This window comes from Amphiura filiformis, chromosome 15 (assembly GCF_039555335.1).
Source record: "Amphiura filiformis chromosome 15, Afil_fr2py, whole genome shotgun sequence".
NCBI lineage: Eukaryota > Metazoa > Echinodermata > Ophiuroidea > Amphilepidida > Amphiuridae > Amphiura > Amphiura filiformis.
In genome coordinates, this window is record NC_092642.1 from 42,251,795 (window position 1) to 42,266,786 (window position 14,992).

The 14,992-nt window shown below is 37.3% G+C and overlaps 1 protein-coding gene across 2 annotated transcripts in view; it reads right to left on the reverse strand.

The window, feature by feature from the left end:
* Positions 1–11,189: 11,189 nt before the first annotated feature.
* LOC140171656 (uncharacterized) overlaps positions 11,190–14,992 on the reverse strand; it is a 55,565-nt gene continuing 51,762 nt past the window's right edge. For both annotated transcript variants that reach the window (XM_072194950.1, XM_072194949.1), the window contains one exon: positions 11,190–12,776. In XM_072194950.1, coding sequence (XP_072051051.1) covers positions 12,699–12,776 — 78 coding nt within the window. In that variant the 3' untranslated portion in view covers positions 11,190–12,698. The remainder of the gene's footprint in view (positions 12,777–14,992) is intronic.

Below are 14,992 nucleotides of genomic sequence, written 5' to 3' on the forward strand. Positions count from 1 at the left end.
CCAACAAATCATACTAAAAACTTTTTCTTTAAAAGTGTAACACTTAATTTTCTCATCACAATTTTGTCGTAAAATTTTCAGCCCTGTTCACCTTACATGAAAGTCTTAAATTTGGTTATGATAAACAAATTACTGTATTATAATCAGTAATCACTAACTACATTGTAGCATTGAAGCAAGTGTTCCTAAATCAGGCTTTCGTTGATGCGACTGATCAATCCACTGTGGTTTAACTTGCTTTGGAATTACATCCATTTGGAATGTCAGATTTCAGAATGCTATTTAGAAATGGCAGGAATGGGCTTCTCCAAAGGTGTTCCAGTTTCCAGAATGCTGCCAGGCTAGTGTTTTTTTGTTCTCTTTAGGTCCCCAATGCTAGAGTTGATCATGGAAACCAAGTACTTGATCTATTATATCATATGATACCAAAATCTCAATAATGATGAGGAATGTCAGGAGATGAGGCTGTCAATCTGATCAAGGACTTTCATATGTGACCCGATTTATTTCACTCATGCTAATGTCTGCAAATACGACACCGAGATAAAGCCAGAAATAGGTTATATATAGTTAGTCATAGACTATGAACAAGTAAAAATGTTGTAAACTTTGCAACCAAATTAGTTATATTAAACATGGTGTTTGGACTGATAGAAAGGGAATTTGTTGCTATATAAACCTGATAACTCTATTTTGAAAAACTATGATTTTAGCCTGAGTGGACTGGATCGGGTCACATATCATGAATTAATTTACACATCTTTATCATGATGATATTTCAGTCATTAATTGATCATGATCTAATTAAGACTTTCTCACAAGGCAGCAGACATTTTGGTTTCATCTTCACATAAAAACCACTAAATTACATAACAAAACATAATTCTATAAAGGCTAGGAAATAACATATTTGTTTCTACCTATACTCTTGAATATGTATGTATGGTTATGGGTAAGAATACAGTAAATATATAAATAATTGTCTTGTTTGGCCCATTGTTTCAAGGTATCAGTGTAAACAAGGCACCTGAAAGTGTTTCAGTAAAATACTCAGTAAAACACACGTATCAATGGATGACCTTAATTGGCATTATAATTATATGCTATCTTACAATACTGAATGCCATGTTTAAGGTGGTACTACACCCCTTGAAAAATGTGTGACTATTTTTGCATTTTTCTTAAAAAATAATAACACACTGGTAACAAAAGTTCTGTATATTATAGGGGTAAGGAATCAAGTTACTACACTGGAATTTCAGTGACTCAAGACAAGCGGAATGTTATTTATGATAAGAAAAAAGGCACCGCTAGAACGTACCTCATTTCAGAACATATATAATGAACCATTTGTCTTGAATCACTGAAATTTCATTGAAGTAATTGGATTCTTTGCCCCTATAATATACATAACTTACGTTACCAGTGTATAGTAATTTTTTGAGAAAAATGCAAAATTATTCACAAAATTTATCAAGGGGTGTAGTACCACCTTAGCTTGACACAACCTGCCCTTTGCTCACTATATGCATGCTAACTAGACTGCCAGCATGAAAACCTACTCAGGCAGAATAACACATTTTGCCAAAATCATTTTTAAACACTATTATGTTTTTATACACAAATGTATATTTGACCCATTTCAGTTTTCTGACAGCATGCTCCTGCCTACTGTCACAATGGCAGAGATGCTGTATGTAATATTGAAGGAACTGTTAAGTAGAAGTATTGTAAGAACAGCTATTAACACCATTTCAAGAACATACTTAATCCAACCTTATCTAAAGGCTTAACAATAAATGGGAAGTTTAGATTTTCCAAACATGTTACCAAAAATGTAGAATTGGCATTTAATTTTGACGCAGTTAATTTTACTTGAATTTCAATAAAGAAATGGTGATGTCCCCAGTGTTGCCAAAACTTAAGGCACGGCAAATAGGCTCACCAGGCCACAGTGAATGACTCTGAAGTAGCCCAATTTTTAAGATAAAAAACTGGAGATTTGGACGGTTTTACCCTAATCTGGAACGTAAATCCCCAAATTGGGCGAAAAAGAACTTGACTTTAAAAATTCCGGTACTAATAGGAAGTCACTGACCAATTAATAAATGGTCACAAAACCCACTGTTATTAAACTTTGGAGCTTCAGTGACTTGCAACCTTTAAAATTTGGCCAAATTGAAAGGAAAATACAGGAAATTACTGCAGCAGCCTGACACTTACAAACGTAGCCCAATTTTAGGTAAGTAGCCGGCATGGTTTTTTGAGTAGCGGTACATGATCACCAAGTAGCCCAATTGTGCGCCTAAAGCACGGTGTTGGCATCACTGGAGAGACATCTGCTACCTGAAATGTGGCGATGACATCGCTACTCATCAATAAGACAATCTATATTCATTGCAGACTATATAGGGAGTGTCTGCGTAACCAAGCAGAACTGATAGACACAAGTGTTGTACCATGCTTAGCACCTGTCATCTCTATTGATTTGAGAGCCAGTACTGATATGCCATTGTACTATTGATTTGAGAGCGGTTATGTCATTGTCCTTTGGCTAAGCCTCTGTGCAGATGAAAATTATGTTGCATCAAAATACATAACCTGACATCGGAAGAAATGTTGAATTTGAGTCAAAATTGTAGTAAACTTTATTTCTGATTCGTTGTTAGGACTTAAAATATTGTTGATTAATAGTAGGTCAGCTATCTACTGCCACCGTACACCCCTAGCGGGATCCTCCGACTTGGTCAGGGTGACATGCCATATGGCCTGGTAAACAAGAAAAATTATGTACAAAGCAAAAATTTTGGGATGCATAGGCGCAGTGACGTCATTTTGATGACGTCATCAAATTTTTGAAAAAAATGTGTCAAATGTACAGAAATATGTTTTTTGCCTGATAACATAGCAAATGTACTCATCTTTGCATTTATTGGTATTAGAAATAAAAATATTGTTTTTACAAATGTGTTCTGAGTGTGCCACTTTCTCTTTCTTCATTGACTTGTGTACAAAGGTCTAAATTAAAAGCGTGATTTTTCTCGATTCGCGATTTTTGTTGTTTTTGGACACAGAAAAGTTGTCTATTTTCTCTGGCCTTGAGATACTTTTCAGTAAATTATTCAATCATTTTAGCTAATTTTACAAACATTGGGATGTATTAACCAAGAAAATGTCTGATTTGTTTCAAAAAAATTACATAAAGGGTTCCTTTCGGGCGAAAAATGATGACGTCATCAAATTTGGCCAATAAGGGGAAAAATTACCGAAATTCAGTTTCTCACCAGAATATGTAGATATTATAAGAATCTTTCGTTTTAACATCATTCGGAGTCATTAATGCAGTTTATAAAAGATAGGCAAGCTTAAATATAATTAATTTTACATAGATCTGTATACAAAAATTGAATTTGAAATGCATATTTCTCGAATTCTTATTTTTCATCCCTAGAACCACTGCTAACCCAGTTTTCCTTTTCCGCTTAGTCCTATAGACTGGAAGAGGCCCTTAAAATCAAGCACAGAGTGTTTAAGATGTGAATGGACACGTTCAGGTATTGGAGAGGGGCACAGTTTGGTACAGGAGCATTGATGCGTCACCGCTTACCTCACATATTAAGCTCCAAGCTCCTTTTCATCTACATACCTTATTACCGTAATATTATTTCTTTCTTGCGCGATCGATCTCATCTCTCATATCCTGAATTTTATCTCATTTCTTGAAATCGTCTCATATTCGCAATAAAATTAGATACATATGACCCTTACAGCTTTCCGTATATTCAAAGACTGTCCGCTTCAGTGCGATAATCTCTGGACATGTATGTAGACCTGGGCAAAATATATAGTGAATTCATCAAAATGTGTGTACTTACATTAATAACGTAACATGTTTCATAGAAAATGATTAAAAACACCACGCCTGCTTTATATATGAAGTAGCATTTATTATATGAAGGATGTTTATAGGGTTTGAATTAAGTAAAATAATAATTAATGCTTATAAGAGCACAAATTGATGGAGTTGATCATCGTGATGAAGGCCAGCGATTGCGCCCATCATTTTGTGCCAAGAAAACTTCTTCGAATGAAGAATTATACATGCTGGAAGGTGCGAGTTGGGGAGAAGAGTTTGGGTCCTGGACTGGAATTTTGGATTGAAGATCTTTGCTATTCTCTGGTAGGAATACAGGTAAGCCTAAGCACAGTATTCGTGGATTATAAATTACAAGAGATAATATTCTTAAACCCTATTTGCGTAAATCGATACACAGTGTGCATGTGCTAATATAAGTAATACAAGTTCCCCTAGCGGTCTGTTAGCTATAAACATGACCATTTGCAGTTGAAATATCGTATTATGAGTGATTAATCACATTTTTTTGTTATTGTTGAGCATTGGCTTAAGTGCATTAGGCCTACAAAATAGTAATCATGATGGAAACGTATATAAATACTGGAGTCCCAAATAATTTTTTGATTACGGAAAGCCTTATCGGACAATCAAAGTGACATATTACAGCAAACGGGTTTGATTAACTGAAATAGGATTGATGTACAATTTAACCAGAATATTTTCTAAGATACTGTTCGCGATTTTATATTCCAGAATGTTACTACCCAACTTCTAGTGGTCTACCTTCATTGCAATCATAATGGAACTTAGAAGTGGGAAAGTGTCCAGCAATGTGCCTTCAAGAAAGCGTAATAGTGCATATGATAAAGATTACGATATTGACGAAGAAAAAGACCTCGTAAGATTAGTCGGTGAAACAAGACTGATCCTGGTACTTCTACGTCAGAACCAACTGAGCCATCAAGTAGACAAAGTGGTGAATGTAAAGAAAGCACCATATTTAAACCTGACTGTATATTTTGTAGGAAGCAAGACCGGAAGCATGTTAAAGTTAAAGGAGTGTGGACAACAGAACCTACAAGCAAGTTTGAGTTCGGTGGTGGAACAACGATAGAAGTGGTTGCCAAAAACACAGGAGACGTAGCAATGATGACCAGAATAAGCGGGTATGATCTTTTTGCCTGTGAGCGCAGTTTCATCCATCATGCGGAAAAAATATCTTAAGAAAGATACAGGGTACAGAGCGAGACGAAGTGCTGAAGAATCCTCAGAGCAAAATGAACTGATGGATGCCCACAGGACGGCATTTTCTGCTGTTTGCACTGTAATTGATGATGACATATTGGGTAACAGTCATGTGGTGAAATTAAGCGATCTGCAGAAAATCTATATTTCAAGTCTAGAAAAAAGAAGTTCCCAAATCCCAAATACCGAAGTGAAAAGTTCAAACGTAAAATTGAAAACAGTGCTGAATATTCTACCAAGGTATCGTTCACCCAACTAAGATCAAGAGGAAAGTATCAGTCATATTTGGTATATAACTCTACAGATATTGGTTCAGCAGTAGCATCTGCTTATACTTTAGCCAAATATGATCCATATAAGACATCCAAAATTGAGCCGTCTTTCCAAGCTTTCCACGTCTGATGTCGTCTTTGTATCTGTTGAAGTCATTTATACATACTCCTGTAAGAGATTGTCATTAAGCACTGCATCCAAGGCCTCTTTGGACGGTCGTTCGTCCAGCCTCAAGTAAAAACATTAGCTATGCCAGACCCGTACATCTTCTTCCCTACCATTTTCAGGTAGGCACAGAAAGTATGGAATGTGCCGATCATTACAATGTGGTTTGTGTATCTAGTTGGGTTGTTGAACAACAGAGGATACGCTTTCATGCAGACGCCTAAGTCAAAAGTAGTAATGACGTACTTCTGACCTACTTCTTGTAGCCTCTGAATATCGAAGACATTCTTGTACTGTCTCATAATCTGTAATGGGGTAGTTGATTACAGGATAGTAATCAATGGTCGTCAGATTAGTCGGTCTTATTCCAGTCGACGAGACAAACCCATTCCATCCTGGTATGGTCTGATCTTGTCCAGCTTTCCCATTCAATGGCCTTAGCAGCATCCAAACTTCATTTTCCATCATTGCTGACATCATTGCATCTTTACCGTTTGGGTACTCCCATTGCTCCACTTCATAACTCGGGCTCTTTCGGCGTGTTACATAACATGCGGGAAGAGATTCAGAAGGCTGTATGCATTCATCGACCGGGCACCGGTCTTGGGAATAATTGATGCTTCTAGACGTGTTCCACCAGAACTATCAACGTCTGCAACTTCTTGAAGCATGATACCATGCGCTGTGTGTATTGACGCTTTTCCTGATAAGGAATTTAGGTTTTGGTCAAAGTTGTCAAAATCTGAATGAAATAGGGATGTGCATTCTGGGTTTCTTACAATCTGGTCGGACACCAAAGATGATGACTGTTCTAACGCCTCTGCAATAGCCGTTTCCAATAATCATAATTCTCGGAATGACATAATCTATTCAACATAGTGATAAGTTGGGCACTTCTGAATAGATGTCTCAACGTCATGCAGATTAGAACATGCTTGGGCATACAAACAGCAGAAAATGCCGTCCTGTGGGCATCCATCAGTTCATTTTGCTCAGAAGATTCTTCAGCACTTCGTCTCGTTCTGTACTCTGTATCTTTCTTAAGATATTTCTTCCGGCATCTGCGCCTCACAGACAAAAAGATCATTCCCGCTTATTCTGGTCATCATTGCTACGTCTCCTGTGTGATTAATCACTCATAACACGATATTTCAACTGCAAATGGTCATGTTTATAGCTAACAGACCGCTAGGGGAACTTGTATTACTTATATTAGCACATGCACACTGTGTATCGATTTACGCAAATAGGGTTTAAGAATATTATCTCTTGTAAACGAATTTATAATCCACAAATACTGTGCTTATGCTTACCTGTCTTCCTACCAGAGAATAGCAAAGATCTTCAATCCAAAATTCCAGTCCAGGACCCAAACTCTTCTCCCCAACTCGCACCTTCCAGCATGTATAATTCTTCATTCGAAGAAGTTTTCTTGGCACAAAATGATGGGCGCAATCGCTGGCCTTCATCACGATGATCAACTCCATCAATTTGTGCTCTTATAAGCATTAATTAGTTTTTACTTAATTCAACCCCTATAAACATCCTTCATATAATAAATGCTACTTCATATATAAAGCAGGCGTGGTGTTTTTAATCATTTTCTATGAAACAGGTTACGTTATTAATGTCGGTCAGTACACACATTTTGATGAATTCACTATATATTTTGCCCAGGTCTACATACATGTCCAGAGATTATCGCACTGAAGCGGGCAGTCTTTGAATATACGGAAAGCTGTAAGGGTCATATGTATCTAATTTTATTGCGAATATGAGACGATTTCAAGAAATGAGATAAAATTCAGGATAAAAGAGCCTGGGGAGAGATCGATCGCGCAAGAAAGAAATAATATTACGGTAATAAGGTATGTAGATGAAGTGGAGCTTGGAGCTTAATATGTGAGGTAAGCGGGTGACGTCATCAATGCTCCTGTACCAAACTGTGCCCCTCTCCAATACCTGAACGTGTCCATTCACATCTTAAACACTCTGTGCTTGATTTTAAGGGCCTCTTCCAGTCTATAGGACTAATGCACATATCAAATGCAACCCCGGCCCCTGGGGACCCGGGGATGGCCGGGTCGTGGGCCGTGGATTTGGGGTTTAAAAGTTCAAGTCCCGGTAAACACCTGGCCAGTCCCGGACCCACCGGGCAAAACTCTCAGCCACTCCCGGCCCCGGGCGAATATCGATGCAAACCGATGCAAACCCGGGTATTCCTCGGCCCAAGTTCCCGGCCCTGAGCATCGGATATAGGCCTGGATCTTAATATGGTTTTAAAATCGCGGCAATCTTGTCATGCGGGTTCAATATTCGGCATGCAGGTATGTCTCCAATGGACTGCCGAGTTCTGGACATGCTGGTGAATTCAAACGCTTAAAATATATGCCTAGTACATGTGTGTTCCATTGCAAGTACATCAGTTACTCACCTTGTTACGGAACATCTGAAAACGATAAACGAAATTAGGCTACCTAGATTCTCGTCACTAGCGTAGAGCAGCGTAATTCTTTCCTTTCCTTTCTATTAGGTGTGAGGCCTATTTGCTTTATACTGTTTGAGTATCAACGCACGGGCTCTAACGTGCATATTATTTAAAACACCCTTTCAACGATTTGTGATTAATAATATTGTTAAACGCTCCAACATGAAAATATATTATAGTTTTGAAAATCTGTATATTAACACAAGACATTGAATTCAATTTTTATATCATACGCCTATAATTATTTTTTAAAGAACATGTACACTACCTATAGTGCATGTATAGTCTTCTATTACGTATTATGGCCATGTAGCAGTCGATCGCAGATGTCACAAAAGTATCATGGATACTTTTATTATCACGGTCAGTTTTGTTTTTGAGTGTAGGCCTAATAATATTTAACTTTACTCTCGGCGGGTGGTTAATACTTTTAAAAAATAACGTAAAAAAATAAACAACCAATAGATTTGGCATAAATAAGCGTATAGCAGGCTCTCGTTTGCACGTGCATGTCAAGAAGCCAGTGTGGTCTAGATAAACATGCTAACTTTAGAGCACCGGTAAAATAGCAGATACATGGCCTACTGCAAAATTTGGAAACAACAGCCAAGATTTCGTTTTGGAATGGATTTATATGAACAGTAACATTATTAATGTGGCGACTCAGTTGATTATTAATATACATCCAAGGGTCAAGTACGGCCAAGTGATAGGATTCCCCGGCCTATAAATGCGAGCATCCTTTACTAGCAAACCACGGCCATGTTTACGGCCCATTTTACTTGTTGGAAAACCCCGGGTAAGTTACGACATAATCCCGGCCCTCCTCGGGTAAAGTCCCAGCCCAATTTCCCGGGGTTTTGGCCGACGTCAATTCTTATACCAGTCCCGGCCAACACCCGGCTCCCCCCGGGACACACTTTGAGTCAAATCCCGGGTCACATGATGTCAAGTCCCGGACCACCCCCGGGTCCCCAGGGGCCGGGGTTGCATTTGATATGTGCATAAGCGGAAAAGGAAAACTGGGTTAGCAGTGGTTCTAGGGATGAAAAATAAGAATTCGAGAAATATGCATTTCAAATTCAATTTTTGTATACAGATCTATGTAAAATTAATTATATTTAAGCTTGCATATCTTTTATAAACTGCATTTATGACTCGAATGATGTTAAAACGAAAGATTCTTATAATATCTACATATTCTGGTGAGAAACTGAATTTGGTAATTTTTCCCTTATTGGCCAAATTTGATGACGTCATCATTTTTCGCCCGAAAGGAACCCTTTATGTATTTTTTTAAAAACAAATCAGACATTTTCTTGGTTAATACATCCCAATGTTTGTAAACTTAGCTAAAATGATTGAATAATTTACTGAAAAGTATCTGCGTCAGAGAAAATAGACAACTTTTCTGTGTCCAAAAACAACAAAAAATCGCGAATCGAGAAAATCACGTTTTAATTTAGACTTTTGTACACAAGTCAATGAAGAAAGAGAAAGTGGCACACTCAGAACACATTTGTGAAAACAATATTTTTATTTCTAATACCAATAAATGCAAAGATGAGTACATTTGCTATGTTATCAGGCAAAAAAAATATTTCGGTACATTTGACACATTTTTCTCAAAATTTGATGGCGTCATCAAAATGACGTCACTGCAAATCTATGCATCCCAAAATTTTTGCTTTGTACATCATTTTTCTTGTTTACCAGGCCATATGGCATGTCACCCTGACCAAGTCGGAGGATCCCGCTAGGGGTGTACGGTGGCAGTAGATAGCTGACCTACTATAAGTATGTTGTCGAAATGGCTTGGAATATTCTCTTACCACACCTTGTGACTTTTGAAAATGTATTTTACAAAAATAATGTTTTGTAATAAAAAATCTACCAAACAGCATTACACATAATGACCTGCACTCATGACAAATACTACTAGCAATAATTTTAGATGAATTTTAGATAATTTTTCCTGCATGGAAGAAATATATATAATTTGATTCACCTCAAGTTCCGATAGTGACGTCAATGCTTTTTCGCGGTTATGCTGCAAGCGTGCTGACAAACCGACCCTGTACGAGTGTGTGTATACTCAGCGCGTACATCACTACCGAACTTGAAGTGAACCAGAGGCCACCTACAAAATAAGAATGAGGTAAATGTTATCTTTTTACTGTTTGTCTGGTTTGAGGAAGAAGTATTAAAATCCATTTAATCCGCACTGAAATAATTTGTGACACAATCCGATTCACTCACAGCAAAAACTTTGAAAATTGACTAATTACCATTATTGCTCTGTACCAAAGGTTGGGCAATTCCAGTTGAAATCCATACACCCCCTGTGGAAGACACAACCTTAATCTCCCACACAGGGGGTATAGATCTCAAATGGAGTCATCCATTCAGGTAACCCCATTTGAAATTTACACTCCCTGTGTGGAAGCTTAATGTCATGTCTTCCATAGTGGTGTATGGATTTTAACTGGATTCGCCCAATGGTAGTCTTAGATTAGATTTACAATTCAGCTGAAACGGCAAACATAGCAACTCTTGTGTCTAATGGTATACATTTATGAAATATATTTATGACTTGAAATTCGCAGTAACGATGTTTGATAAATGATGTGTGCATCAGCGCAGATCGGCTTGACGTCAAATGACCATATCTCAGGTGTAGCCGCAAAGGCTTATTGGATTAACCGAAATGGTCAATTGAGATTTAAACACTGTTGCTTGTTTTATTTTTGTTTGTCAGCCTGTGTCTGTTTCACTTTACTTCATGCAATGGAAGTTCTTTAAAACAAAGAGATGGTACCCTGGCATCCTGTTTTTCTAGATGTACATAAATTATGTTAATAAGCAGAATGTATCTGAACAACTGAAGCAATGTGAAGCCAAAAAAAAAGGTTTGCTTTTCCTTGTACGACCAACAGTCCCAAATGTTCCAACTGAAGAAATTTTTTTACAGAAAAACTTTTTTCAAATATTATCTTTGAAAATTACAAATGATTTGAAACAAAAATCGTCGGACAAGATGCTAAAAATATTTTCTGCATCTTAAAAATCACCTGGCAAAACTTAGTGTTTTGACATTACAATTTTATAAATCAAAAAAGTTCAATGTGGCCATTGCCACTATTGAACATGTGTAGTATGCCTTTATTATGTGTATTAATTTACTTTATTTAGTCTGAGAGTGTTCTTTCTTCTACATTAAACTGAATACCAGCAAGACTGTCATAGACACTGTAGTTTTCAAGTAAAAGGAAAACAAATTTGCGACTGACCAATCTATCACTTGGCCCTAACACTCCCAGGTACTACAAAATACTACTTGATATATGCGCTGTTCGTGCGTGCATCTCACGTGGTGTGATGACGCAATCACCTTAAGTGATATATAGCCAGCGAAGCCCAAGACCTGTGGCAAAGTGTTGCAGACCAAGTGCTTGGCATGCGAGGGGTCTCGGGTTCGAATCCCACCCAGAGCAAACAACTTCTTTCTTTGTTTTCTCTCTTTATTCCTTCCTTCTTTCCCTTCCCATCACCAAAAAAGCCCCTGGGGCATTAGGGTTAAAGTGCCTATGGACAAGCAAACATTCTTTATTTTGGTCTGAATACATACTTGATTGAACCAAGTAATGCTAATCTTACCTTCTTATCGATGTACAAGACATATTATATATAAATCAGTTAAGTATATCAAACTTTCTGTTATAAAAGCTCATTGGTCATCCGCCAGTTGTTGCTATAGCGACTGCAGTACAATTTCAGCGTAAACTGAATAAAGGTGATGGGGTACATATAGTACTGTTATAATCACAGTGTGGTATTCCAGGTGTAATCCATACATCACCTATGGATTGGCCTTAATGTCCCGCACAGGGGATGTAGATTTCTCTATGTGGAAGATGAAGATTATGAAAGTTTTACGTGTATGAATTTCAACTGAAATAGTCACGACTGAATGCCATGTCTTTGGTGTCACCATTTCAGTAATCTCTGAAAATATCACCATCTGGAAAAGAGTCTATAGAGTCAAAGAGTCTAAAGACCAGTGACCTCTATTCACTGTATGATGACCTCTGACACAAGTATCATCATTCACCAATCCACACATAGAGACCAAGCAATAGTGTCACATAGTGATAGCTCTCAGGTGAGCAAGCAACAATTTACTTTGTCAATTGGTTTAAATTTCACTAAGGCCAAACAAAAAAACCTGTCTCAAAGTCGCTGTGTGCATTAATTTTTCATAACGCGTCCATGTCAGCTGAAATGGCAAATTCATTTTTGTTGCCGTAAAATGATGAAATTCTGAGACATAATTGGAAGAAAATTTTCTTTAATCAATACTCTCATTGTTAGGTATAAAACAATTCATGCAATGTGTAAATCAACCACAATTTTATTCTGTGTTTTTTTGCACTTGAAAATGACATTTTAATTCAAAATTAAGTTTTAAAAATCTATTAAAAAAAAAAAAAAGACATTCCGCATTCATTTGTGAAACTGCCATGGGCTTTGGGACATAAGTTTTTTTTGTTTAGCCTAAACACATGGAAAAAGGAGTTGTGGCACACACAATACTGTTACTATTGCTAAACTTTGTTTTTTAAGAATACCTTAATCCTTCCAAACTTGCATATATCGTAATTGGTACTGTATTCAAGCCACTGAGTGACCATTGTTACGCAGTTTGACGATCTCCATCAAAGCCATCTTTACTTCGGGATCCAAGTTACCCTGAAAAACAAAATATTGGAAGAGGTTTACTAACAGATAATAACAGGTTACATGCATGTTCAATGTTATGATTATTTTTTCTCTTAATCTTAGAATCATTAGGAATAAATCGACGTTGTGAAAACTTTTCGATTTCAATATAAAAGGCGGATAACAAGCACAGATGCCACTTTTCAGGAAATTTCTTGATTTTAGAAATTTTGAAGAAAATTGAACAATTTCAGAAATTTTTGCTCTATCCTTCCTGTGCAAAAGGATAGGGAAAAGTGCATTTTCAGGATTTGGTGTTTTTCAGGATGAAATCTACTATACTAAAATAATAAGCGGTCTCTGTCTGTTGTCTGTCTGTCTGTCCGGCTATGCGTTGCGCCGTGCTTTAACGCATCGCGCTGAAATTTCGGATATAGATAGGTATTGGGAAAAGCATGTTGACCGTGTAGTTTTGAAGGTCATCGTAGGTCAAGGTCAAAGGTCAAAATTTCAAACTTTGTCCGATCGGGCCCAAACTTGTGGCTGGGATCCTTGATACGAGGGAAATGTATGCCCGAAATAAAATCGAGGTCAAAGGTCATTACGGAGGGGTCAAATTTCAAACTTTGTCCGATCGGGCTCAAACTTGGTGGGTGGAATCCTTTGTATGAGGGGAGCATGCAAAACGTTATATGGAGGTCATTTGAGGTCAAAGGTCATGCATTTCAAACTTTGTCCTATCGGGCTCAAACATGGTGGGTAGAAACCTTCGTATGGAGGGGAGCATGAAAAACATATGGATGTCATCCGAGGTTAAAGGTCAAAGGTCGTGGATTTCAAACTTTGTCCTTTCGGGCTCAAACTTGGTGAGTGGAATCCTTGATACGAGGGGAATATATGCGCAAAAACAAAATTGAGGTCAGAGGTCATGTAGGGGCTAAATTTGATAGGTGGAATCCTTCATATGAGGGGAGCATGAAAAAAAATACACCGAGGTCAAAGGTCATCTGGGGTCAAACAGTATCGCTATCATGCCAGTGCTCTCACAGCATCCGGGCTCTCACAGCCGCAGGTGCACTAGTTTGGACAACATCAAGTGGCATCTCTGAATAAGGGAGTGGAGAAAATAATGACAACCACTAATTACACACCGCCATTTTGCTTTCCCAATTAAAGGAATACATAAGAAATGGTAGGAAATTTGGCTTACTCTTCTTTAGAAAATGATTTTTTCTGGCCTGATTGAGAAGTACATTTATGTAACAAATGACTATCATTGCTACAATTAGGGATAACCATCAAAATTTCATGTTGCCCCTATTGCTACAAAAGATCGTTTTCTGGATAGAACTCATCAATAGAAGTATTTTGGTGGTTAAATGGTCAAAATCGGTCAAAAACTTTTGAATTATGAATTTTCAAAGTTTCCCATTCTGACCGGTCATTGGAACGAAATGAAATGACAAGGTCCAAAAATAGCAATTGGGAGCAAAATTGGCATAAGCATATATTTACCTTTATATATTTCTTTATTTTAACATATATGCAAACATGAAACAACATATTGTGAAAGTATCAAAGGGTTTCTTATGAAATGGCACTTTACTAGTCAATGGCATAAATTATTTTTTCAAACCGAGGCATTGAAATCATGCATTTAGAGAACATTTGGCAAAAATCATCCAAGATGGCCGATATGGCACAAAATCAAAATTGCACTAAGTACAGGTGAACTTTTTTTTTCACAACCAAAAATGTCAATGTTAATTATTGGGTTTAATATAACCAATTAGTAGGTGTATGCAAAGAAAATCTTAAGTGTCATTGAAGGTCATTGACTCATTCACAACAATAGAGCATACTTTGAATAGGTTATCCACAATCATGCTCATGTGTGACTTCTAACAAAAGGTGCTGGTTCCCGTAGTATTCCTTTTCAATACAATTCAATGCATGACCTCGAAGTTAGCTGCATGACTTTTAGCGGGCTATTTTGAAACAGTTATGGTTGCACATTCAGGTACTTCTTTTGAAAGTCCTAAACAAGGTATAGCCAGCAGCAAGTTGTAGATGTTATAGGCCTAAATATAAGAAAACGTTTAGGGTTGAAATCAGGTGAACAATACATCGAATGAGCACGAAACTTCACATTTATGTTTAGAAAGGTGTCTTCTTAGCATGATTCGAAAGGAGTATAGAAATTCCAAAGGGAAGCTGGTGATTTAATTTGTAACTCGAGATCTACT